Source organism: Bufo bufo, chromosome 1 (assembly GCF_905171765.1).
Source record: "Bufo bufo chromosome 1, aBufBuf1.1, whole genome shotgun sequence".
NCBI lineage: Eukaryota > Metazoa > Chordata > Amphibia > Anura > Bufonidae > Bufo > Bufo bufo.
In genome coordinates, this window is record NC_053389.1 from 238,365,216 (window position 1) to 238,390,552 (window position 25,337).

The 25,337-nt window shown below is 44.3% G+C and overlaps 1 protein-coding gene across 4 annotated transcripts in view; it reads left to right on the forward strand.

Moving 5' to 3' along the window:
- Positions 1-25,337, forward strand: part of SOX5 (SRY-box transcription factor 5) — a 209,102-nt gene that overhangs the window by 74,978 nt on the left and 108,787 nt on the right. The window contains exon 1 of one of the 4 annotated variants that reach the window (XM_040437579.1): positions 24,365-24,523. The exons of the other annotated variants lie outside the window; for them this stretch is intronic. Coding sequence (XP_040293513.1) covers positions 24,499-24,523 — 25 coding nt within the window. The 5' untranslated portion in view covers positions 24,365-24,498. Of the gene's footprint in view, positions 1-24,364; positions 24,524-25,337 lie in introns of those variants that run through there. 4 annotated transcript variants of the gene reach the window in all.

A 25,337-nucleotide genomic window follows, 5' to 3' on the forward strand; every position in this document is an offset into this window, starting at 1 on the left:
TTTTTCCACATTGTAGGCGCTGATTTGCATGTTTTGTGACTATCTAGCCACGCCCACTTTTACAACTGGCTGCGTTTTCTGTGCTGACATTGACATTTCTCTTGATAGGGTAAAATATTTTCACATCGCAGATAAAATAAGCCCCTGGTCTTGGTTTCCTCGTTTTGTGTAGAGAAATAAGGGACGTGAGCTGCTTGCACGTAACAGGAGATATGTCCGATACTATAGGAATAATTTCTAAAATATTTATTCTAGCGTCATTATTAGTGTCAGGGCCCTTAAAGGAATCCTGCGCTATCTCCTCTCTTTTTACTATGCATGGATGTGACGGGCATTAGCTTCTCCTCAGTGGGGGTTACCGGCCTTTTAAACCCAGACCAGATTAATCTCCACATCATTCCATTACCTCTCCGTTACGCTACATACATGGTGGTATTTGTTATACGTGTGTCGTTTAATTAAAGCTTTGCAGATGGGAACCGATTTTAATTAACGCAGAGAAAGTCTCCTGCCAATGACAGACAGAGATGAGCGTTGACATTTATCACAGTCATGTGACTTTCAGCGCCATTTAGTCATATCCAAAACGTAGTAAACTCTTGCTCCCCGCAAGTCGCCATTTTCTGTACTTCTATCTCCTATCAACAGTTAATAAAATAAGTTTCTTCATGCAACAGATTGTTTTCCGCCCTTGAAATTACACCAGTAACCTTTGATATTTCTCCCGTTGACCTCTAGCTTTGTGGCCGCGTCGAGATCGAGCGGTAATTAGATTACGCCGGTAATGTTGGCCATTAATGCGCCGCGTTATTACTATTACAAAGCGTCTCGAGCGCCTTTCATGATTCTTTTTATGCTATAAAATCCTCTATACGTTTCCTTCAAGTCTCCTCTGCTAAACAAATGAGAGATGGGAACACAGATCCGTCCCGTTTTGCATGTGGGTAAACACATCGCGGTCTGCGCTGTGTGGCTGAAGACGAGGGATGAAAGGGAAGACGAGCGGCTTTGGTGACTGAAAGCTCAAAGAGAATACAGTAATTAGCCCAGGAGGATGGCTGGATGCTAAAGTGAGAAGCCGGGGCTTTGAAATTCAGTGATCTCCATCCAGCGCTGAGCGTGGGTCAACAACCTTGTAGGAGAGAAGTGGGGGAGGGGTGGGCGTCAAGAAACAATATGGAGGCCAGATGTCTGCAGCCTCTTGGTGTCACCGCCGCCAATAATTAGGATCACAACATTAATATAATAGGGGTCATTTATTAAGACTGCTTACTCCAGTTCTTACGCCAGACCCCTTTTTGCCCCTTTTTAAACGTCCATGCAACAAAATATTGTAGCACGTGGCAGTTTCACGCTGCTGTCGACACAGGGGAACGACAGGGCGGCGTAGGGAACCGGCAAGGGCAGGACTATCAGCCCCGCCAATTTTACTGTCATTTACACAAAGAAACGACGACTGAAATCTGCTCCACTCAGGGACTGCAGTAGATTTCAAATAAGGAGCATGGACTGGCGGAGAATGCGCCGAATTTATGACGAGGCGTGCACCTCAGGGGGGATCATAGACTGCCCTAAAACACCAGGCTTAGATAAATTACCGCCAATGTGTTCTCTAATGTTCTACATTGTTCACAATGAAATAAGTCACTTAGATACGTAGCTGTACTTATCGCGCTGCAGGTCCTCGATGTGATGTGGGTTAAAATCACAGAATCCAGTAAATCGTTGTATAAGAAGACCGCGCTGCTGCTCACTCCTCTGAGCCTCCTCTTTTTTCGGTACAGAACAAATATCTGGCATGGAAACGGACCATCAAGCTCCACAGATCGGTATCTCTCCTCTACCCAACCTTCCTGTAGGGGATCAAGGAATCGCAACCATAGTGAAGCACTGACTTCCTCTGTACATTAAAAATGTTTTATTATACTCACAAGCCGAAACTTGATTAAAACGTATGTATAAAATCACAGGCATCACCCGACCCGGGTTTCGCTTACACGCTTCTTCTTCAGGAGCGAACCATGTTCTACATTATTGTTCTGTCCACTTGCTATCATTTCCATCCAGCCTTTTCTCAATCATATCTGTTTCCAGGAAAGCTGGATGACCACCAATATAGCCTCTATAGTCCCACAGTAGTAGTCACCCAGCGTTTCCGGCTCTGCAAAGGCCAAGCTGCCTTGTTATGGAGCAACACATTACTGCAACTTCCCAGGGTCACCTCAGGATCCATCTACGCCAGTGATGGCGAACCGTTTACAGACTTAGGCTGGGTTCACACCTGAGCGTTTTACAGCGCATTCCTACGCGCTGTAAAACGCTCAGCAGGCAAAAACCAATGATTCCCTATGGGCATGGTTCTCACCTGAGCGTTTTACAGCGCGTACGAACGCGCTGTAAAACGCCCTACGCCCCAAGAAGTACAGGAGCTTCTTTGGGGCGTATTGTCGCGCGTACGCCTCTGTTGTCAATAGCAAGAACGCGCGTACGACGCGCGTTTCCAAATACAAAAGCGCACCCAAAATATGCCCACGATAAAAACGCCTGTAAACAGCGCTTATCGGATACGCTCAGGTGTGAACCCAGCCCAAACTGCAACCCAAAACCCACTTATTTATCACAAAGTGCCAACACAGCAATTTACCCTGAATGTCAACATAGTATATCTTCCATGTACTTTATCATTTAGCTATAATAGCCTCCCTACATTCAGTGTGCAGTTCATAGCGCGCCCTGCGCTGATGAATGGCAGGAAAAGTCTAAGGCATATTGGTACACCATAGACCCTTTCCAGGGTGCGGGTGCCCACAGAGAGTGCTCTGAGTGCCGCCTCTGGCACCCGTGCCATAGGTTCGCCACCACTGATCTATTCTGTGACAACATTCCCTCTAGACAATAATTCAACCATCAGCGGCGCTGTTCTGATCCAACTTTAGATGCTGCCGTTGCTGCTTTGAACTTACTAGCCCTTTAAACCCAGACCCACATTTTATGTATTATTTTTTCCAAACACAGGATTGGATCCTAAAGAACAGGGCTGTCCAAGTCTTAAAGGGGTCGTCCCACTAATAATATTCTACAGTTTGCAAACCAGCACCTAGATCAGAATGCTTTTGTAATTCCATGTAATTAAAAATGTATTATAGCTTTTGAGTTATTCAATGAAATCTATCTGTATAGCGCCACCTGGGGGTTACTATTTTTTATAATTTTTGTGTCCAGCTCACTGAGATGGAAGCACGTGCTCAGTTCCATCCTCCAACTGCCACTAGCTGCAGCAGACAGGTCACGCCCCCATAATTTGGCAGCTTGAAATAAATATAGCAGAACAATTGGAGCAATGAATGGGGAGATCTCTGTGAGAGATGAGGCTGGTTCTAGCTTTGTTAGAAAGAGATTGTCATGTACTAGATTATGTATGATTTCCAATTTTTATTAATGATGGGGTATCCCCTTAAAGTATTAAAGGGATATTCCAGATGTTAAAATCCCCTATCCACAGGACAGGTCGGGGTCTCACCGCTGGATAACCTTTATCCCTCGGAGCCCCCTGAGATAAACAGAGCGGCTGGTCCAGCAAGTGCACTGCTGCTGCATTCATCTCTATGGAAGTTCCGATGGGGATGAATGGAGCGACAGTTTGCATGGCCGACCTGCTGCTCCTGTTATTTTGGGGGTCTTTCAAGGAGTATGGGGTACCTATTCTCATGACTAATCTAATAATTATCTCCTATTCTGTGGAAAGAAAATAGCTTTTAACAACCGGAATACTCCTCTAATGACCTATCCTCAGGGTAGGTCATCAATATCAAATTGGTGGGAGTCCAACTCTCTGCACCAGCACCCATCTACTTTTAGAAGGGGCTGTGGTGCTTTTGACAAGCTCTGTGGCCTTTCTTTGGTCTCTGATGCCACGTTGATAAGTGATGTTTAAGTGAATGGGATTGAGCTGCAATACCGGGCATCGCCACTGCACAATGTACGGTGCTTGGTATCCAATGATACAGCGCCTGGTAGACCCCCACCGATCTGATATTGACGACTTATCCTAAGGATAGGTCATCAGTATTTAAAGTGTAACTGTCATATTTTTTTTATTTGCTAGTTTATTAGAGCTAGGCATGTATACCTGGGTTAGTCTGTCAATGATTGTATTACCTTATAATAACAGCTTTCATTAATGTCCTCTGCCCCTTTCCACTGCTCCCTTAAAAGACAGTTGTTATGGCTTGTCTGTCTCTGGCTAAGAAGACAGGAAGACGGAGGGGCGGTCCTTCACACTGCATGCCAGCATTTGGCTTCAGAGTGAGGAGGCGTGTCTCTCAGTAATCCAATCTAATTGGCTGGCAGGGAGCTGCTGGCTACAGCAAGTGTGTATGGGAAGTGAGGGAAAGCAGTTTTGGCCTCAGAGAACTGGCAGAGGAGCCATCTTGAGAAGGCCCTTATATTGTAAATGTTTAAACAGCCGTAACGAAGGGAAAAACTCAAGGAAAACGGTGGTATGTGAAGAAACTAAAGATTGCTTTATGCATAATGCTGCTGCAGCAGTAACATATGCTAAAATTGATTTATTTTTATGAAAACATGACAGTTACCCTTAAAACCCTGGAAAGTTTAGGATCTCATTCTCCGTGTATTTTATAGAAATGTTTTTCCAGATGACCTGTAATTGTCTTATAATCTATGTGTTGGTTATAGCGGCTCAGAAACAGATATATTACAGGAGATTTATCAAAAACTGTAAAAAAAAACAAAAAACTGTGAAGAAAAACTGTCTTTTTTGCCTTTAGCAACCATTAAGAGCTATTGCAAAATGAGAGGAAAATGATCAAAGTGTTCTCATGTAGGAATATAGGAATAAGGGTGCGCTTACACGTGGCGGCATTTTCCGCCAGAAAATCTGCACGTGCGGATTTATACAAAGTTTCAGATTTTGGTGTGGAATTTTCCACGTGGAATAGAACGTGGATTATTTTGTAAATTTCGTTGCGGATTTCTGTGCGGATGACATCCCCGACTGAAATGAATGGAGACATTCAGAATCAAAAACACTGCGACAAATCATGCTGAATGTTAATTCTGCAGCGGAGCACAGGGCAGGGATTGACACTTTTCAGCCCCATAGGATAACATGGGGGAGTCTTTCTGTTGCTGATTTTCTGGCGTAAAACTCTGCCACGTGTAAAGACATCCTAACATTTCTCCCACACAGGAAGGAAAAAATCTGCAGCTAAGGCCTCATGCACACGACCGTTGTGTGCATCCGCGGCCGTTGTTCCGTTCTCCGTTTTTTTTCGCGGACCCATTGACTTTCAATGGGTCCGTGGAAAAATCGGAAAATGCACCGTTTGGCTTCCGCGTCCGTGATCCGTTTTTCCAGTCCGTGAAAAAAAAATATGACCTGTCCTAAAAAAATCACGGATGCACACAAGATAGTCATCCGCGTTCGTGATCCGTGTCCGTTTTTCCTATCATTTTCAATGCAAACTTGACTTCGTTTTTTTTTTCACTTTTCATGTCCATGGATCCTCCAAAAATCAAGGAAGACCCACGGAAGAAAAAACGGTCACGGAACAACGGAAATCCATTTTGCAGACCGCAAAAAAAAAACGGTTGTGTGCATGAGGCCTAAATCTGTATGTTTTGGTTGAAAATGCAGGTGTCAAAGAAGTCAGCATAGGAGGGAAAAGTCTCTAACAAGATGCCCTACATCAGTCACACTTTGGGATCAAATTGGCGCAGTTTCCTTTGGACCCATTGGGGAGACTCCTGGTGCACTCCAAAGTGAGGAGCTGCGCCATATTACGCCATATGCCTCATCTTGATAAACTGTGTGCAATATGCGCCCATTTATTGGTAAATTCATGCCTCCTCTAATGATAACTTTCCACCGTTGTGTCTAATCTCTTCCATGGACACATGGATCTGATTTCTCTGTCGTCTGCAGCACATTGCGCCCCCCGCCCTCACTTCTTGGCCTACCTTGTGGCGTGTCCCTGGAAGACTAGACAGGTGTTCTCTCCTTTTGATTTTGGTGCATTTAGATTAATCCTGTCAGCTCAGCTGTTAGAACAACTGTCATCTCCAGCTGTTTGTAATTTTCAACTGGGCTCCTCTGCAGGTTGCCAAGTCCTGGGCACTGTCACCCCCCTCCCCTCCGATCCCCTCCGCTCGCTATATTGTCCTTCTTTTCCTAGTGTCCCCTTCATTGTGCATTTGTGTATTAAGCCGAGGATTATGGGGGGAAGAATGGCAGCATGCGGTATCTGGACGCGGAGCATCGCGGCTCGGCGTGCAGCTGGAGCGGACATGTGTTTGTCTTTGATTGCATTAGAGATTAAGCAAACTCTGGAGGGTTCAGCAAAGTTGAGCAATTTTACATAGTGTAATATGTGCGCTGTGTGGGTGTCGTGAACTAACAGGTCGGTGACACACAGCATCCGCAGTAGGAGCCTTGCTGTTAACCCCTGCAGCCACCGTGATTAAAAATGGCGCCCCACCTATCAGTGTCATACACTTTAAATCCTGATATAGTCTGTGTATAATACGCAGTACGGGTCCATCGTTTCACTTCTCTTGTACTGATAATTAAAGGGGTTTTCCAGGATTATTGATGACCTATCCTCAGCTTTTAATTACACCTGCTCACCGCTGCAATGTTGAAACAATGAAGGGATTCTCTTCATCCAGCTGATCGGCGGGGGTGCCGGGTGTTGGACCCCTGCCGATCTGACATAGATGACCTATCCTGCGGATAGGTCATCAATAATAAAACCCCTTTAAGGCTCGTACGAATGCTTGTTCACAATAATTAGCCTGTATAATGGAGTAGCCGATGAACGGCTGATGGGCATCTTTCATCAGCATGAAGGGTACCCAAATATTGGCAGCACATCTCCCTGTGTAATCACAGAATGAGGGGGGGGGAACGACTTCAGTAGCGATCATTTCTCCCACATTCAGTTTTCATCAGCCTATGTTATCTCAGACAGTGTAATAGGCGCCTAGTTGTGTCATGCTTTATACTGCATTCGCATCCAGAGCTGCAGCCACAATTCCCCTTTTATAAAATTTCTTATCTGTCACCTCCCAAGATGCTGTTACACCAAGCCATATTTTCCAGTGACATCAAAACTGCAGTCACAGGTTGACTGTTATATGATTTCTTATGCTATAGCCACCTCCAGAGCTGCACTCACAGTTCTCCTGTTACATTCACCTCCAGAGCAGCAGTCACTGTTTGGCTGGTTTATCGTATCTTATACTTCTGTCACGTCCAGGACTGCAATCACAATTCTTCTCTTAGTCGCCCATAGCATCAAATCAGATTCAACCTTTCATTGTTCAGCGCTCCTTTGGAAAATGAAAGGTGGATTCTGATTGATGGCTATGGGCAACTAGGAAAGATTTCCTTTGCACCAGTTTAGGTAAATCACCACCAATATTTTAATCTCTAGTCCCCTCCAGAGCTGCAGTATTTTTACATCATAGCTAATTCTTCCGTCTCATCCAAAGCTGCAGTCGGCATTCTGCTGTTGCACCATGTAATCCTCCAGTCACATCCAGAGCTGCACTCACCATTCTGAACTAAATCACATAATTGCAGAGCCTTGTAGATTGTAGTTTTTTCCCCACATTAAACTGCTATAAAGTGCCAAGTGTTAGCAATTAATCTCTTTAACTGCAACCTATGAGATAATAGGAAACCAGCAGAACTGTACTTGCAGCTCTGGCGGTGACTAGAGTTTAGCCAATGCTGTAATGATCTGGAGATTTGCTGCTTTCCTTTCTCTCTCCATGCCTGCTCTTCCTGATGTGATGTCAGAGCTATGCTGTATGCTCTGAGCCAGTTAGATGCCTCCACAGGCAGAGTAGGGCGGTAACGTGATGCTCCTCCTCCCCTCTCACAGCATACAGTATCAGGGACACTGAGGAAGAGAAGCTGCAGCTCCATCCCCCTCCTCCATGTGACTGACAGAGAAATGGGACCAGTGGAAGATGATACGTCCACTAATAATATATATGACAAAGTACATACTGATTTATGTCGCTATGTGCGGGCAGCTCCAGTCATGTGACCTTGTTGAGGAATTTACATTCCATAGGAAACAAATTCTCACTGAACAGTAAAAAACAGAAACCTGCAAATGGCAGCGAGCGCAAGTATGTAGGGAATTAGGTCTGTCTGCCGAGGCCTCCGTGATTATGTTAATATATGGGCTGTGGTGACCTCGAGATGCTCTCCATGAAATTCTATTTTATTCCTCCGGTGTGGCGACATCAGACAGCGCTGCCCGTTCTGCAGGGCGTCCCCCGCTGTGACTGAACATGTGGGGACGAGTGATAAAGCTGCACCCCAGAGCCCCTGCCGCTATCACCTCTCCCAATCAATGTATGCCTAATGGAGGGAGATTATCTGGACCCCCCATCATCGTGCCGCTCTCTGTCACCGGGATGTATCCGCGTTCTGCAGCATAATTGTCACGTATCATTTTACACACTTACCCCGCAGCTGTGTAACATTAGTGCAGGAATCTGATGGGCGCTTTAATGGATCTCCAGCTCGCTATTGATGTATAGGACGCTTTAATGGGTGTAATGGGGAGATGCAGCCGTCACAGATTGATCCATATATATTTATTAACTTCAGCGCTGCTTAAAGCGACAGTAGCCCTCTATCCTTCAGCTGGTGGGCATGTGGCGCAGGGCAATTGTCGTGTTGCCTCTAGTCCACCTCTCCTGATGTGGGGAGCGTCTGCAGCGGCCAAAACTTGACAAACTTGTAAAATATAATCATAGCCTAAGGGTACGTTCACACTAGGTTCAGATGTGTTTAAAACTGCATCAAAAAAGATTCTGAAAAATCACTATTTTTTTTGCCATTTTCATTGTAATTTTGATGTTGTTTTAACCACAAGTCAACCACTAGATGTAGTCCATTCAAAATTAAAGAGGTATTCCAGTTGTGTAAGCTATTTTTTTTTTAACTGCAGTGTGTCTTAACCTATACAGAAACGGATCTCAGGAGTCCAGCGTTACCTTTCTATCCAACTACTGTTCGCCCGTTTTCACTCTTCCTGTTATGGCGCTTTCTCTGACATCATATGAGCTGGAAACAAACAGACTACATTGCCCATCATTCTGTGCGCGTTCACAAGGCTTTCTGATCACTGATTGGATGACCGCAGACCCTTGTTATGCACAGCACTTCTGTATCAGTTGCCAGCTGTCCTGAATTGCCAGGACTGTCATTGATTTTCAGAGACAGTCCAAGCAAATTTGCTCTGTACTGGGCCGAAAATGGGCAGGACTAACACAAACCCGTCTATAAGTGGGCATTTCCGACGAGTCCAGGGCATTTTATATGCCATGATTTCTCTCTGCTTTAGGGCTCATGCACACAAAGTTTTTTTGCGTTCCGTATACTGGCCGTATTTTGATTCCGTATACGGAACCATTCATTTCAATGGGTCCACAAAGAAAACGGAATGTACTCCATATGCATACAGTTTCAGTTTTTCCATTCCGTTGAAAATAGAACATGTCCTATTATTGCCCGCAAATCACGTTCCGTAGCTCCATTCAAGTCAATGGGTCCGCAAAAAAAACGGAACACATACGGAAATACATTCATATGTCTTTTGTATCTGTTCTGTTTTTGTGGAACCATCTATTGAAAATTTTATGCCCAGCCCAATTTTTTCTATGTAATTACTGTATATGGCATACGGAAAAACGGTACAGAAACGGAAACAAAAAATGGAACAACGGATCTGTGAAAAACTGACCGCAAAACACTGAAAAAGCCATACGGTTGTGTGCAAGAGGCCTTACATGAACGCAAGCTCTCGGCCATGTGAGCGCTTCCACTGCTTGTGGCAAAGTAAGCTTGACGGAGGCAGAGAACTGTGCATGCTCGACCATGCTGCACAGAAAACTACAGGTCATAACCATGGAAAACTTTGAATAAACAAAAGGCTGACTGCCCAAAAAGGTACTTTTATTACAGATAAAGGCAGCAAATCTGGTAATAACATTATATTAGTGAGCCATTTGCATGGTAAAACTCTGTAGCATAGGTATACTGTGTAACCGGAATACCCCTTTAAGCTGTGTCTATGCCCCTAATTTCTTCTCTGCTGTCTCCTCCTCCTGTGCAGGCACTGTATGCAGGCTGTTTCTCCCTTGCAACCACTAGGGGTCATTTACTTAGTGCTACACCCGCGCCAGCCAATCAGCCCTGGCACATTCACAAATGCCATTTCCAGGCGTAAAAGTGTTCGAAAAACTGGTTCATCCAGGAGTGGAGCAGAATTTCACTCCAGGCGCACACCGCCAGAGGATGCCCTTCACTTATGACAAGGTGCTCTTAGGCACCGTCAGTGCATGCAGCGGTATTTGTCCAGACGAAACCCAGCATTTATGCCAGAAAGCTGCTGGATCATCATTACAGTCAACGTGTGCCCAAGAGCACAACTGAACATTGCACATGACCGTATGTATTCTGTGGTCCGCAAAAAACGGATCCGCAAAAAATACGGAAGACGTCTGTGTGCATTCCGTATTTTGCGGAATGGAACAGCTGGCCCCTAATAGAACAGTACTATCCTTGTCCGTAATGCGGACAATAAATTTTTGGCGGAACGGAAATACGGACATACGGAGACGTAATGCACACGGAGTAACTTCTGTTTTTTTTGGGCGGACCCATTGAAATGAATCGTTCCGTATACGGTCCGCAAAACAAACGGACACGGAAAGAAAATATGTTCGTGAGCATGAGGCCTTACTCCAAGAATAAAGGGAGTGGGTGGCGGCTGTGTTATTAGTCTAGATGAGGGATGCCCAACCTGCGGCCCTCCAGCTGTTTTAAAACTACAACTCCCACAATGCACTGCTGTAGGCTGTCCAGGCATGCTGGGAGTTGAAGTTTTGCAGCAGCTGGAGGGCCGCAGGTTGGGTATCCCTGGTCTAAATAACCTGATGACTTACTAATAATTTCACATAAAATGTCCCAAATAATCATACCATTGGCTAAATTAAATGCTATAGAAGAGTTACAGGGCGAATATGCGCGTAGGTGCAATCAGTTTTTGATGCATTTTTCACACACGTGAAAAAAAACCTAGAAACCATCGGTGAAGAACACATTGCATCCGGAGGGCTTCGGTTTTAAACACAAGCCCCATTCACTTCTATGGAGCCAGGGCTGAAAAACGCACAATACAGAACGTGCTGCGATTTATCATGAACGCAGAGATGGTGCCCAGAACCATTGACATGAGTGTGTCGGATGCTATGCGTTTGCTTCCCGGACAGAACACTCTTGTGATATGTGCGGCTCCTTCCGTGTTTGATATGGGGGATTGGTCTTAAATCACACGGGGATTAGTGTTCCTGGGTGGCTGCAGTATGTAAGCTGAGGGGTTCACTTAGTTCAGCAGTAATAAGAGTGATGTATTGGCGGAATATGTGAGTGCATAAACAGCCGGGGCCGGGAATGCGGTGCGCTGCTCTGCTGCTGACTTTGATAGTCTGTTTGATAAAAGACAGCGCAGAAAGCAGCAGAGAAGGAGCATTCCAAGTGCAAGGCCGGGACCATCACCTGATCTGGGGAGCAATGTTCTGTTAGTGGTGGAATAACCTGCAGAGACCTTGTCGTGGGATGTTTTCAGCAGACAGACACCTGGGACTGCGGTTTTCCCATGATTGACTTGTTAGTTGGAGTAAATCGCGGCTGTCAGTGCGGCGAGGAGTAGTCGCTGAGTGTGCGCCAGCTCTGTCATGTAACGTGTGTGTCTGCCCTGGAGCTACAGAATAAAACATAATTACCTCAGAGAGCGCCTACTGCTATACGGCTGCTCTCACACAGGCGGCTTCTCTGCATTATTGAGGGTTTTGGTGCTTTTCCCCCCCAAATTTTTCAGTCAAAAAACACCAGCTCCAGGTGCCATAGTCTATGGGAAATATTCAACTCAGGGCAAACAGGAGTTATTTTGTAGAGGTGTTTTTCACCCTTTAGATGCGTTTTTTTAATAGCAGCATTCTCTTGTTTGGGTGTTTTTTCCCTGCTTTTCTGATATTTTTATCCCGTTGACGGCCATATATTTTTTTTCCATACTTGAAAAAATGTAGTGTGTGTGTGTTTTACTTGCAGTTTTTATCCAACAATTGGAATTTGATTCAGTCAACCAATTCATGTCAGGTCTGAATCAATTCTACTCGAATTGAAAGTGCTCCAGTTGGCCTAAAAATGTGTGCATGACACTTGGAGGTCTCCTAGGGTTGGTCTTACAGTTCTGCTGACTCAGGGTCGTCACCCAGCTTTATACAGACTGTGAATGTTAGGTAAATGGAGTTCTACTCCTCCAGCTCTTTCTTTCCTCCTTTGTGTCAGTCTTCACTTTAGTTCTGGCATTCTGTTCATGAACCAGGTAGCTCAGGATCATGATCGCTATATAGTGGGGTCTGCAGATCAGAGTGTCAGTGGCTACTAATGATGGGTGTTTGAAGCTGCAACCGTATAGAGGTTAGTAATGGCCATAGGTGATTTGCTGGGGGACATCACTTTTCCCTGTGATGCTGGGGACATTCTCAGCATTCCCTGTCATTATGCAGGATTATGGGGTTTGGGACAGAATCTGGGGACATGCCATCCACCGCAGTTATATACAATGCATGTGGCATGTACAGTAACTTCACATTTTTCTGCCAGTGACAGCACAGTTATGACATGCAGATTAAGAGGCCCACAGATTTTAGAATCACTGACATTTGGCCAGGACAGAGATTAGAGATAAACGTTAATCCCGAGGTAATAGTGAGGATAGATAGGACGACTGGGGCAAACTGACTGACATCACCTCCCACCTGCCTGACGCAGCCTTCCACCTGCCTGACGCAGCCTGCCACCTGCCTGACGCAGCCTGCCACCTGCCTGATGTAGCCTCCAAAACTGCCTGACAGACTTCCCACCTGCCTGACTTATCCTCTCATTTGCCTGACAAACCTCCCACCTGCCTGATGCGGCTTGCCACCTGCCTGACTTAGCCTGCCACCTGCCTGACTTAGCCTGCCACCTGCCTGACGTAGCCTCCCACCTGTCTGACTTATCCTCTCACCTGCCTGACGTAGCCTGCCACCTGCCTGACGTAGCCTCCCACCTGTCTGACTTATCCTCTCACCTGCCTGACTTATCCTCTCATTTACCTGACAAACCTCCCATCTGCCTGATGCGGCTTGCCACCTGCCTGACTTAGCCTGCCACCTGCCTGACGTAGCCTCCCACCTGCCTGACGTAGCCTCCCACCTGCCTGACTTATCCTCTCACCTGCCTGACGTAGCCTCCCACCTGCCTGACGTAGCCTCCCACCTGTCTGACTTATCCTCTCACCTGCCTGACTTAGCCTCCCACCTGCCTGATGCGGCTTGCCACCTGCCTGACACACCTCCCACCTACCTGACTTAGCCTCCCACCTACCTGACACACCTCCCACCTGCCTGACTTATCCTCCCACCTGCCTGACACACCTCCCACCTGCCTGACACACCTCCCACCTGCCTGACACACCTCCCACCTGCCTGACACACCTCCCACCTGTCTGACTTATCCTCCCACCTGCCTGACACACCTCCCACCTGTCTGACTTAGGCTCTCACCTGCCTGACAAAGTCTCACATCTGAGTGACAGTCTCCCATCTGCCTGATGCCACCTTCTACCTACCTGACATTGCTTCCCACCTGCCTAACACAGCCTCCCACTTTGGTGACTCCTCCTCTCACCTTTGTGATACCGCCTCCTGTCTGACTGACACCGCTCCCCTGCAGGCAAACCCGATCCAGTGTATTATATTAAGTGCAGTAAGTCTGTATTGCCGTAAATTTGACGCATCTTCAAACATAGCACTTTTGTTCACCACCCCCCTACAGGAGTAAGATCGCCCCTGTTTTGTCTCTTTTTATAAGGTCACAGGTGATACATCAGGCCTACTTTTTAAAACTGTCGGCAGTAGCATAAAATCAAAAATGTTAGCACAGAAATGGTGTGCACCAAAACTTGTGGCTTTTTCTCCCAATGGAGTATCTGTTTCATATCTGAATCCCTGTGTCATGCTCCACCCCCTCAAGCCCTGCCCTATGTATATTGTACTGTACTATACTATGCTGTATCAGTATTTAGCACTGGGGATTCCTCTATAGGAAATTCGTAAAAAATAATCTGCTGGGATTCCCTAGGAACTGTATAGGAAACATTGCTACAATGTATCACTATACTATCCCATAGGTGATACTCCAGGGATGTCACTATACTGTCCTATGGGGATGATACAGTTTATCTTGATACTTTGGGGCAAACTGGGAACTAAAAGTGGCCCTGGAAAAAATATAAATAAAATTGGCCCCATGTTGTAGGCGGGTCCAAATTGACAGAAGGCGGGGCAGCACAAGTAGGCGGGGCCAGCAATACAGTGGTGCAAAATACAGCAGAACCATATACCACAGTGCAGCACAATATACTATCCCAAAAGCTGTCCCTCTGTGGTGGCCCCCAGTAGCTGCCATGTTCTGTCCTCCTCCAGTTGTCTCTGATTAAGGGCCCAGTCACATGCAAATTGCAGATCTGCTAAACACCGATACCAGCCATGCGTGTTCTGCCTTTTGCGGATCAGCACGCAAAATGATCAGCAAGAATAGGACATGTTCTTTTTTTTTTTTTTGCAAGATCACAGAACGGACATATTCCGCTGCACCATTGAAATGAATAAGTCCACATCAAATCCGCAAAAAATGCGGATCGGATGTGGACCAAAAATTTCATAGTATGATCATATGGAGCATTTCAATCCGTGCCTCTGCACCGCAAAAAAATGCTCTATTTTTTTGCTGTGCGGACAGATCGCGGATACATTCAAGGTAAATGGGTCTGCATCCCCCAGCGCAGGCCACACGGCACGGGCGCCACACGTTCGCGTGCATGAGCACTAAATGAGTACCTGATTCTCACAGCATTAGTTGCCTCTGAGAGATCATTATGTACCTGGTCAGCGGCCGAGAGGAAGGGCCCACCGGGAAGTTTCCCTATAGAGTCTATGGCCAGTCCGACCCTGATTATACTGTATTATAGGGGATGCCATCTGGGTGGTACCAGCTGGGAGCACTGATCAGATAATGTCAGACTGTCACAAACTCGTAACAACTAGATGGACCTTCATTGCCATCTGCTAGCAATTGATTCATAACTTCTATTAGGAATAATAGAGGAATGGCACAGCATAGAGTCATAAGAATAGATTCTGTAGAATTGTTATTACACTGGGAATGCTAGTAATTACTAGATGTAAAGAGAGGTCCATTAAGGCCAGTGAGACTTGCATGGTGCCACATGGAGAATTGTCGCCTGTTGTATAAATTCCACAATGCACCATTGACCTGGTCTGTGTAGCCCGGAGCCTTGGACCTCTGCTTGCGGTCACCTCATGGTACATGCAGCCTCCCGCCCCTTGTCTAAGCTGTGTACTGTATACCTAAACCCCATGGGGCTGTAGTCTGGCCGGCGGAGATTGTACCTGGAGATAACGCTGCACTGTATGCTTTCCATCTGTCACTACTTACTCGGTACAATGTAATATGACTGCTTTCCCTTCTGCAATGTAAATGTCGACCACACGAGCAGCAGCGGCGGCGGCGGCCTGGGTGTGAGACATCGGACACTGGGTAAACAGTGGGATTTGGCCCCGACTGCGCACGTTTTCTTGGAAATTAGCTTGTAAGAGAAAGTGAGAGCTGCCATAGAAACACATGGAAATAGCAGCTGATAACAAAAGGCCTCTGTTCCCTGCACTCACCTTAAAGGCTTAAGAGCTTTCTGCATCTTGCAGTCAGAATTCCAAATATTTCTCGTCTCCTATAGATTTCAGCCATTACCCATTCATTTGTCTACATCAAGAGGCTGCGTAATTCCCAGCGAAGGAAAGTAAACATCAGTGGAAAGCGGAACCGTATACATACAGATATGCATCGTATAGACGACATATACAGGAAATGTATAGAATAAATCTAAAGCTGTGTATAATACATATAGATTAAACATGATACATGTGAACACCATATATAATACGTATGAGCTGTAATACATGGACTGTACACATGTGTAGCACATATATCATATAATAATGCATATATTACTGTGTATAATACAGGTAGACCATATATTATACATATATCATACATAGAACCGTTCTATAATATATACATGAAACGTAATACATATAGACCATATATAATACAAATACACCATAGATATAGCATGCATGATACTAAAGCGGCGGTCACCGCCTCTTCCCCGCTATAGACTCAGTCATAGCTAGAAGTCCCAGCACGGCAGCGGGTATAAAATGTGCTTTCTATTTAGTCCAAATAAATATATATAGTAATGCTAAATACTATACTAATAATATAGATAGATATAGAAATATATACTGTATACATACATATAACACAAGCTGTATACACAGTAATACGTACACATGGACCATATATAATACATATACATTAAACATGATACGTATAGGCCGTATATAATAGATGTATACTATATGTTAGACATAACATGTAACACATACAGACTATATATATGCGTACATTCAATATGATACGTCTACCATGTATAATACACACATATCACGTATACCGTAATAGTGTCTTTATATGCAACTTTTTGCGAATGAAAATTAGTTCTATTCATATTAATTGGACTTGTGCCTCTCACCAAAACGACCCCATTCAGATGAATGGAACTGATTGAAATTTCTCCAGCTAAATCTGCCGCTTATGAAGGCACCCTAAGGCCCCTTTCACACGGGCGAGATTTCCGCGCGGGTACAATGCGTGACGTGAACGCATAGCACCCGCACTGAATCCTGACCCATTCATTTCAATGAGTCTGTGTACATGAGCGTTTTTTTTCACGCATCAGTTCTGCGTTGCGTGAAAAACGCAGCATGTTCTATATTCTGCGTTTTTCACGCAGCCCTGGCCCCATAGAAGTGAATGGGGCTTCAGTGAAAAACGCATTGCATCCGCAAGCAAGTGCGGGTGCGATGCGTTTTTCACTGATGGTTGCTAAGAGATGTTGTTTGTAAACCTTCAGTTTTTTATCACGCGCGTGAAAAACGCATCAAAACGCATTGCACCCGCGCGGAAAAAACTGAACAACTGAATATAATCGCAGATAAAACTGACTGAACTTCCTTGCAAAGTGGTGCGAGTTTCACTGAACGCACCCTGAACGCATCCGGCCCCAATCCGCAACGCCCGTGTGAAAGGGGCCTAATATATATATATATATATATTATAAGTAATACATAAAATGTTCGAAAATGTATGTATATATGAGATGTAATGCATATAGACCGAATATATTTACATAAAATATGGAAGTACCAACAGCACCAGGCTTCCCGCTCTCTGTTAATACCCATATACATTAAACATATTATATATATATGGGGCCATTTATCAAACTGGTGTAAAGGAAACCTTGCTTAGCTGCCCATAGCAACCAATCAGATTGCTCCTTTCATTTTTGACTGCTCTTTTGGAAAATGAAAGGTGGTATCTGATTGGTTGCTAGGGGCAACTAAGCCAGGTTTCCTTTACACCAGTTTGATAAATGGCCCCAATTGACCATATGTAACACATATATTTGCTATATGGCAGTATAGCCAGGATTTGGGCTTCTATTACATGCACCTACCTAGTGGAGTGACATGGTCAGCATGTTGTAAACACACAGGGGCCATAGATGTGCGGCATCCTCCTGGAAAGGCGCCTTTTTTCCCCTCATTTATAATCTGGCATCTCCCTTGGTAAGTAAGCTGTAATCACAATGTTTAGGCTACGACTACATGGCGACACTAGTCGCGGCCAGGATCGCAGTGTATCGGTGATCCAATAGAAATTAATTACATCGCAGCCTGAAAACGTATGTGCGCCGCGACCCCAACATGCGAGTTACAAAAAAAACAACACTGCTGGATTTTTTGCGACTCTCGCGTCAGGGTCACAACAAAAATGTGAGTGACTCTGCGATCCCATTCACTTCTATGGGATCACCGCTACCACGCGATGGCGCTGCACCATGTAGCCGTACCCTAAATGGCTCACATTTACTCATACATGTGATCCCGTAGAGTGTCAGTGACCCTGTGTAAATGTCAGGGGTTATCCTGAAGTAGAGTGCGCAGAGGAACATGGACGGCGGCCTGACGTGACACGTTACTCCACTTGTTTCGCTTGTGTGCCGGCCTCTTAGAACAGTTTGCAAACCTTGTCTAAACTCAGTCAGCGCTGGTATAATTGGTTATTCAGCCCCGACCCTTGTTCACAGCTCAGAGCCAGCAACACTGCGTCCCGCTGCCAACTTGAGTCAATGTAGTGACTGTATTCGGCTGGGGCCGAGCGCTGGAGCCAGTCCTTTTCCTGTCGGCTCCCTTCCACCATGTCTGGGACTGGCTCAGTGACAGTAAAGCTTTTGTTGTACAAAACTGGCAGCTCCCTCCCTGACAAAATGTCTAACAGCTACACAAATAACGGCAAAGTGGACCCGGAGTCGCTGCTGCAAACAAGGAGCGAATGGGCGAGAGGATGGCCGGAAGCCCCGGGGGTCGTGTGGGGATATCGTCGCTTCCCTGGTGTGACACCGCACAACATGCAGAACTGGCCAATGAGAAAAAATATTTGAATACATTTCTCTGCAAAATGAAAGTGAAAGTGTGCCGGTGACTTCTTCAGTCTGCACAACCGCTCCACCCATTTATCAGCCAAATCCTTACACATCGGGCACGTCCTTGGGAATCTTTGTATCAATGGGGAATAAAAAATGATCACCCTTATTGGCAAATCCGAATGTAAACTGAAATCTGACGGCAACAGTCATGTGATGATAACAGAAGCCAGGATGTCGTGTAGTGGCCCCCAACAAGCTCCACTGACTATAGAGGTCCATTGGAGCCTCATCGATGGCAAGAATAGCGCTGCGCGAGGAAATGTGAGCAATGCCTCAACTAATTCATTGCTTTCATTTATAGATTTTCTAGATATTTCTTTTTCATTCCAAAATTAAAAACTAAAAACCCTTCAGACTCCACATCACCACAAGCCGGGCCCTTCTCAGTACATTACATACTAGACTGTTAGAAGAAAGAAATCTCTATTCAATGACTTTAATACTTTAGAGCTCAGACTAGAACTATAATAGTAGTATTTATTAGGAGAAGCATTTGTAGGATTATTATTATAGAAGTATTCTTTTCTTGCAGACATGATCTTTAGAACGTTCTGGTTTTCTCTGAGATAACCGCGGCATTTTAATAAACTTCTGGTGCTACTAGTGATAACATCTAGGCCCTATGCACCCTCCGTATTACGGCTGTGCAGAGCTAGGACAGAGAATCCAACAGAAAAAATGTGGTCGCCTTTATGAGAGGATAGGAACATATTACAGGACAGTATGCCGCGTCACCGCATTATACTTTATTACATTGTTATACTGCTCCTGTATTAGTATTACATTGCTTATTACTACATTACTTCATTACTCATTATTACATTATGTTGCTACATTATTAATATTATATTATACCTTGTTACATTATAACATTGTTACAGGATTACCTTTTACATTTTTACCTTGTTTTATTATTGTTATACATTACATTATGATGGTTATGACATTGTAACATTGTTACATTATAAGTACATTGTTACCTTACATATTGTTACATTATATTAGTACATTGTTACCTTTTATATTTACATTATTACATTGTTACTTTGGTGTGATATTATATTGTTACATATTACATTGTTTCCTAACACATTGTTACATTATTACAATGTTACTTTGTGATATTATATTGTTACATTACACAGTGTTACATTACAGATTGTTACATTGTTACATTGCACATTATATTATTGTTACATTATTATATTAGTACATTGTTAGCTTTTATATTTACATTGTTACATTCTTTTATTACATTGTTACCTAAAACGTTACTTATTATATTACATTGTCACATTATACAGCATTACATTACACATTACTACATTGTTGCATCATTTTTACATTATACAGTATTATATTATTACACTATTACAACGGTAGATTGTTACATTATACATTATTATTTTGTGACATTATTGCATTATATTTTTAGTCTCGATTTCAGAGATTTTCCTCTTTTTCTTCCATGTCCCAGTATCTGCTAGGACTTTTTCATAATTATATTATAATATACCGTCCGCCTAGTGATATTTGTGGGGGTCCTGGACATCGCCCTCCCTGGGGCCACATGGATTGTGATCTCACTGACGCACTGATACTTATTGACTCATTATTTTAATGGTTATAAATGGATTAACCGGGCGCTGACTTTTATTGGCTTCCAGCTCTGTGTCTTATTGATCCGGGCAGATTCAGTCCATTTACTAATCATAAATCCTCCTGTGATCACTGCAAATAATTAGTGATAATCAATGAAGAATTTACAGTTCTGGATCTGAAAATGAAGGCGCAAGTAAAAATGGAGCGAGTGCCTCTGGTCATTAACTACCACTACTGATGAGTGCCTCCAGAAACTGAAGCATCCTTTTGATGGGAGTATTACTGTTAATGTGGGTACCTCTTGTGATAGGAGTACTGAGGTTGATGGAAATACCTCTGGTGATAGTACTGCTGTTGATGTGAGTACCTCTTGTGATAGAGGTACTGATGTTGATGGAAAAACCTCTAGTGATAGGAGTACTGATGTTGATGGAAAACCTCTAGTGATAGGAGTACTTATGTTGGTGGGATTATCTCTTGTAATGGGATTACTGCTGTTGATGGGAGTACTGATGTTGATGGAAATACCTCTAGTGATAGGATTACTGAGGTTGATGGGAATACCTCTTGTAACAGAAGTACTGATGTTGATGTGAGTACCTCTAGTGATAGGAGTACCGATGTTGATGGAAAACCTCTAATGATAGGAGTACTTATGTTGGTAGGAATATCTCTTGTAATGGGACTACTGCTGTTGATGAGAGTACCGATGTTGGTGGAAATACCTCTAGTAATAGGATTACTGAGGTTGATGGGAATACCTCTTGTGACAGATGGGAATGCTCCTTGTGATGGGAGTTCTGCTGTTGATGGGAATATATCTTGTAATAGGAGTACTGATACTGATGGGAATAACTCTTGTGACAAGAGGACTGCTGTTGGTGGGAATACATCTTGTTATAGAAGTTCTGCTGTTGATTTGAATACTACTACTACTAATTTTAATGGGAATACCTCTTGTCATAGGGGTACTGATATTTATAGATTATAAGCCCTCGCGGCAGCGCCCTCTCTCCTTCTGTACCAGTCTGTAACTCGTCTTGTTCATGCTTAGAGCACTTGTCTCTATTATGTATGTATACCCCTTTTCATATGTACAGCGCTATGGGATGAACGGCGCTGTAATAATAAATAATGATAATATTGATGGGAATTGCAATTGGAGTACTACTTTTGATAGGGGTACCTTTGGTGGTGTTTATAGGAATATCTCTTGTGATAGGATTACTGATATTGATGGGAATAGCTCCTGTAATAGAACTATTGCTCTTAAAGGGAATACTACTTGTGATGGGAGTACTGCTGTTGATAGCAGTACTGTTATTGATGGCAGCACTGATATTTATAGGAATAGCTCCTGTTATAGGAATACTGCTGTTGATGGGAATATCTCTTCTGAGTGGAGTACTGATATTCATGGGAATACATCTTGTGATAGGAGTATTGATAGGAATGCCTCTTGTGATAAGAGTACTGACATTGATGAGAGTGCCTCTTGTGATAGGAGTTCTGACGTTGATGGGAATACCTCTGGTGATGGGACGTACTACTGATATTGATGGGAATACCTCTGGTGATAGGAGTACTGCTGTGGATGCTAATATCTCTAATGATAGGAGTACTGATATTGATGGGAATACCTATAGTCACAGTGCTTTTGTTGAGAGCAATTTGAGTGTATTGAATACTAGTAATGATGGGAGTAGTAGTTATACGTATGCTACTACTGATGAAATTGCTTCATTTGATTTGGGTACTACTACTGATAAAAGTACTGCTGCTCTGGTAACGCTTCTGATAAGAGTGTATTGAATGAAGTGGTGCTGTATTGATAGGAGTATTACTAGCAAGAAGAGTCTCTCTATTCTTGGAAATATCACTGGGAGTACCTTTAATATATTGGTGATATATCACTGGTGATGTGAGTACCTATAGCATTAGAAGCAATGCTAGTCCTGGGATTATCTTTACTATTAAAGGGCTAGTGATGCGAGTACCTTTAGCACTTGTAGTATCATTAGTACTGGGTGCCTTGAGTAATAAGAGTGCTGCTTGTGATCAGAAGACGTCTTCGTCCTGTGTGCTTCCTTTCCTGGAGCTGATGGCCTTCACTCTGTCATTGTGCGTTATTGGTGTTTTCCCCTCGTTATAAACTTTCAAAGCAGCACCAGCGCCATCATCCTGAACGGGAAGAAACTGCACTGTTTTGCCATCTTAGACCTGGGTGCCAGTATGGGTATGTTCACAGGGGGCAGACTTGTTGCAGAAATTTCTGCAGCTGAAATCTGCCGTATACACCTGAATGAAGTTCTTTGCTTGTGCATGCACGCCTCATTGAAATGAATTGGACATTCCGTCCTTCCGCTATTTCGCCGGACCGCGGCTCTGTCCCCATTGACTATAATGGGGATGGGGCGGAGCTCCGGCGCAGCACGGCGGTGCACGGCGAAAGCCGCCGGATTAAAAAGTCGGACATGCAGGACTTTTTTGTCCGGCGGCTTTCGCCGTGCACCGCCGTGCTGCGCCGGAGCTCCGCCCCTGTCCCCATTATAGTCAATGGGGACGGATCGGCGGTCCAGCGGCACGGCGAAATAGCGGAAGGTCGGGTCCGACCATGGTGAACAGCCTGTCGGATCCGTCCTGCCGCAAGTGTGAAAGTAGCCTAAGACTATGGAACTCTCTGCCTGAGGAGGTGGTGATGGTGAGTACAATAAAGGAATTCAAGAGGAGCCTGGATGTATTTCTGGAGTGTAATAATATTACAGGCTATAGCTACTAGAGAGGGGTCGTTGTCACCTCATTGCTGCACGTGACCCCCCCTCCTGTTCCTTGCTAGGAGGTTCAGAGGTCAGCGGGGCTGTGAAGGGGTTAAGCGCGGAGCTGCTGCCATTTGTTCTGCTCTTCGCACTTGTTTGCGAGCTCCTAGGAATGTTGCACAATTGTTTAAACAATGTCCCTCTCTGTTCTTTATTTTCCCCTCTTCTTCTTCACTGCGCAGTTTTCCATCTGTGGCTGTAAACTGGCCCCTGGGGTCTTTTCTTATAGTGACCTGTGGACATTATTTGGGGACGAGTAGGAAATTCTAGTCCTCCACTGTATACCATTAGGCTACTCGCACACTACGTTTTGCCTTGTCCGCTCGGCGTATGCACAGTGAAAATGCAAAACTTACCCATAGGCCGCCAGTCACCCTCAGGGACGAATGCGTCCTTTTGGCCTCCATCCGGCTAGCATATGTCATATACTTTTTATTTTGCTGTCCATATAGTGGTGTCCAGTAGAAAAACTGTACAATATACCATGAATTTCCAATATACCATGAATTTAGTATTTTTTACAACAAGAGCCTATGGGTGACGGATGCCACTGTATGCAGTGCGAGGGTACCCTTACCTGCTGTAGAAGGACCCTTCAGCCATACACCCCTTGTGCTCGTGACTCCATTGACGTATAGGTTGCACCATAAACCATCAGATACAACGAGATATTGGTTTGATAAATTGGCCAATACATTTTACAGAAGATTTAATAGAAGGACATTTTTATTATCTGATTGTTTTGGTGGCATGGAAGCAGTGCCGAGCGGTATCGGTTCTGCCACACAAATAATTGTCGGAGAGGGCTGGTAAAGACGAATAATAAGTCTTGTCCCGGGGAGCGGCGATGTCACGCCATTTGTTGCTCCCTTTCACTTGTCGCTGTTGCCGGATTAGGAGCCCCGGCCATTGTTCACAGGGCAGTAGCACCTGTTGGAGAGGCTGGGGGCAGGGGAACGGGGGACAGCTGTCATAGGGTTAAAAAAGGGCTGTAACAATTAAGGACATGGGCTGCTCAGCTGCACAGGGACATGATATGACCAGTGGCAGCAACAGAGCAGGAGATGGGCTTATGCCCCCCCTCACCCTGGTGACTACCCTCCCCCTTCCCATCATCAGCCATGATCTCCTCTTCCTGCTGACAGGCGCACATTGTCAACCCAACTAGGCAAAGTTGCAGGAATGTCAGAGGACAAGAGGAGAAGGCCAGCACTACTACCACCACCGCTGTCACCACCACCACCAGCGTGGGCTGCTTCCTGCACCAGTAAAGATCTCTACCTTCTCTACCCATGTCCTTGTTCTGCCCTCCAGACAGTAAGCGCAAGACTTCTGTGTATATAGTATTGTTGTTGTTACGTTGTATATAGTGGGATTCACTGTGCTGCTTGTGTCATGGGAAATGTGAGAGGGAGAGTCAGGAGCACAGCGAGCAGATTCTTGGCAGGAATACAGACGTGGCCACTGGGCTGGGAAACTCTGCTCCATATGTGCATGGAGAGATAGATAGAGAGAGAGATATATAGAGAGATAGATAGAGAGATAGATGTAGAGAGAGAGAGATATATAGAGAGATAGATATAGAGAGAGAGCGAGAGATAGAGAGAGAGAGAGAGATAGATATAGAGAGAGATGGAGAGATATAGAGAGATAGATATATATATAGAGAGAGATAGATAGAGAGATAGATATTGGATGGATAGATAGATAATTAGAAGATAGATATTAGATGGATGGATAGATAGATATGAGATAGATATTAGATGGATACATAGATATTAGATGGATGGATAGATACATAGATATTAGATGGATAGATAGATATGAGATAGATATTAGATGGATGGATAGATAGATATGAGATAGATATTAGATAGATAGATGGATAGATAGATATATAGATAGATAGATATGAGATAGATAGATATTAGATAGATAGATGGATAGATAGATATATAGATAGATATTAGATAGATAGATATTAGATAGATAGATAGATATTAGATAGATAGATATTAGATGGATATGAGATAGATATATAGATAGATATTAGATAGATAGATATTAGATAGATAGATAGATATTAGATAGATAGATATTAGATGGATATGAGATAGATATATAGATAGAT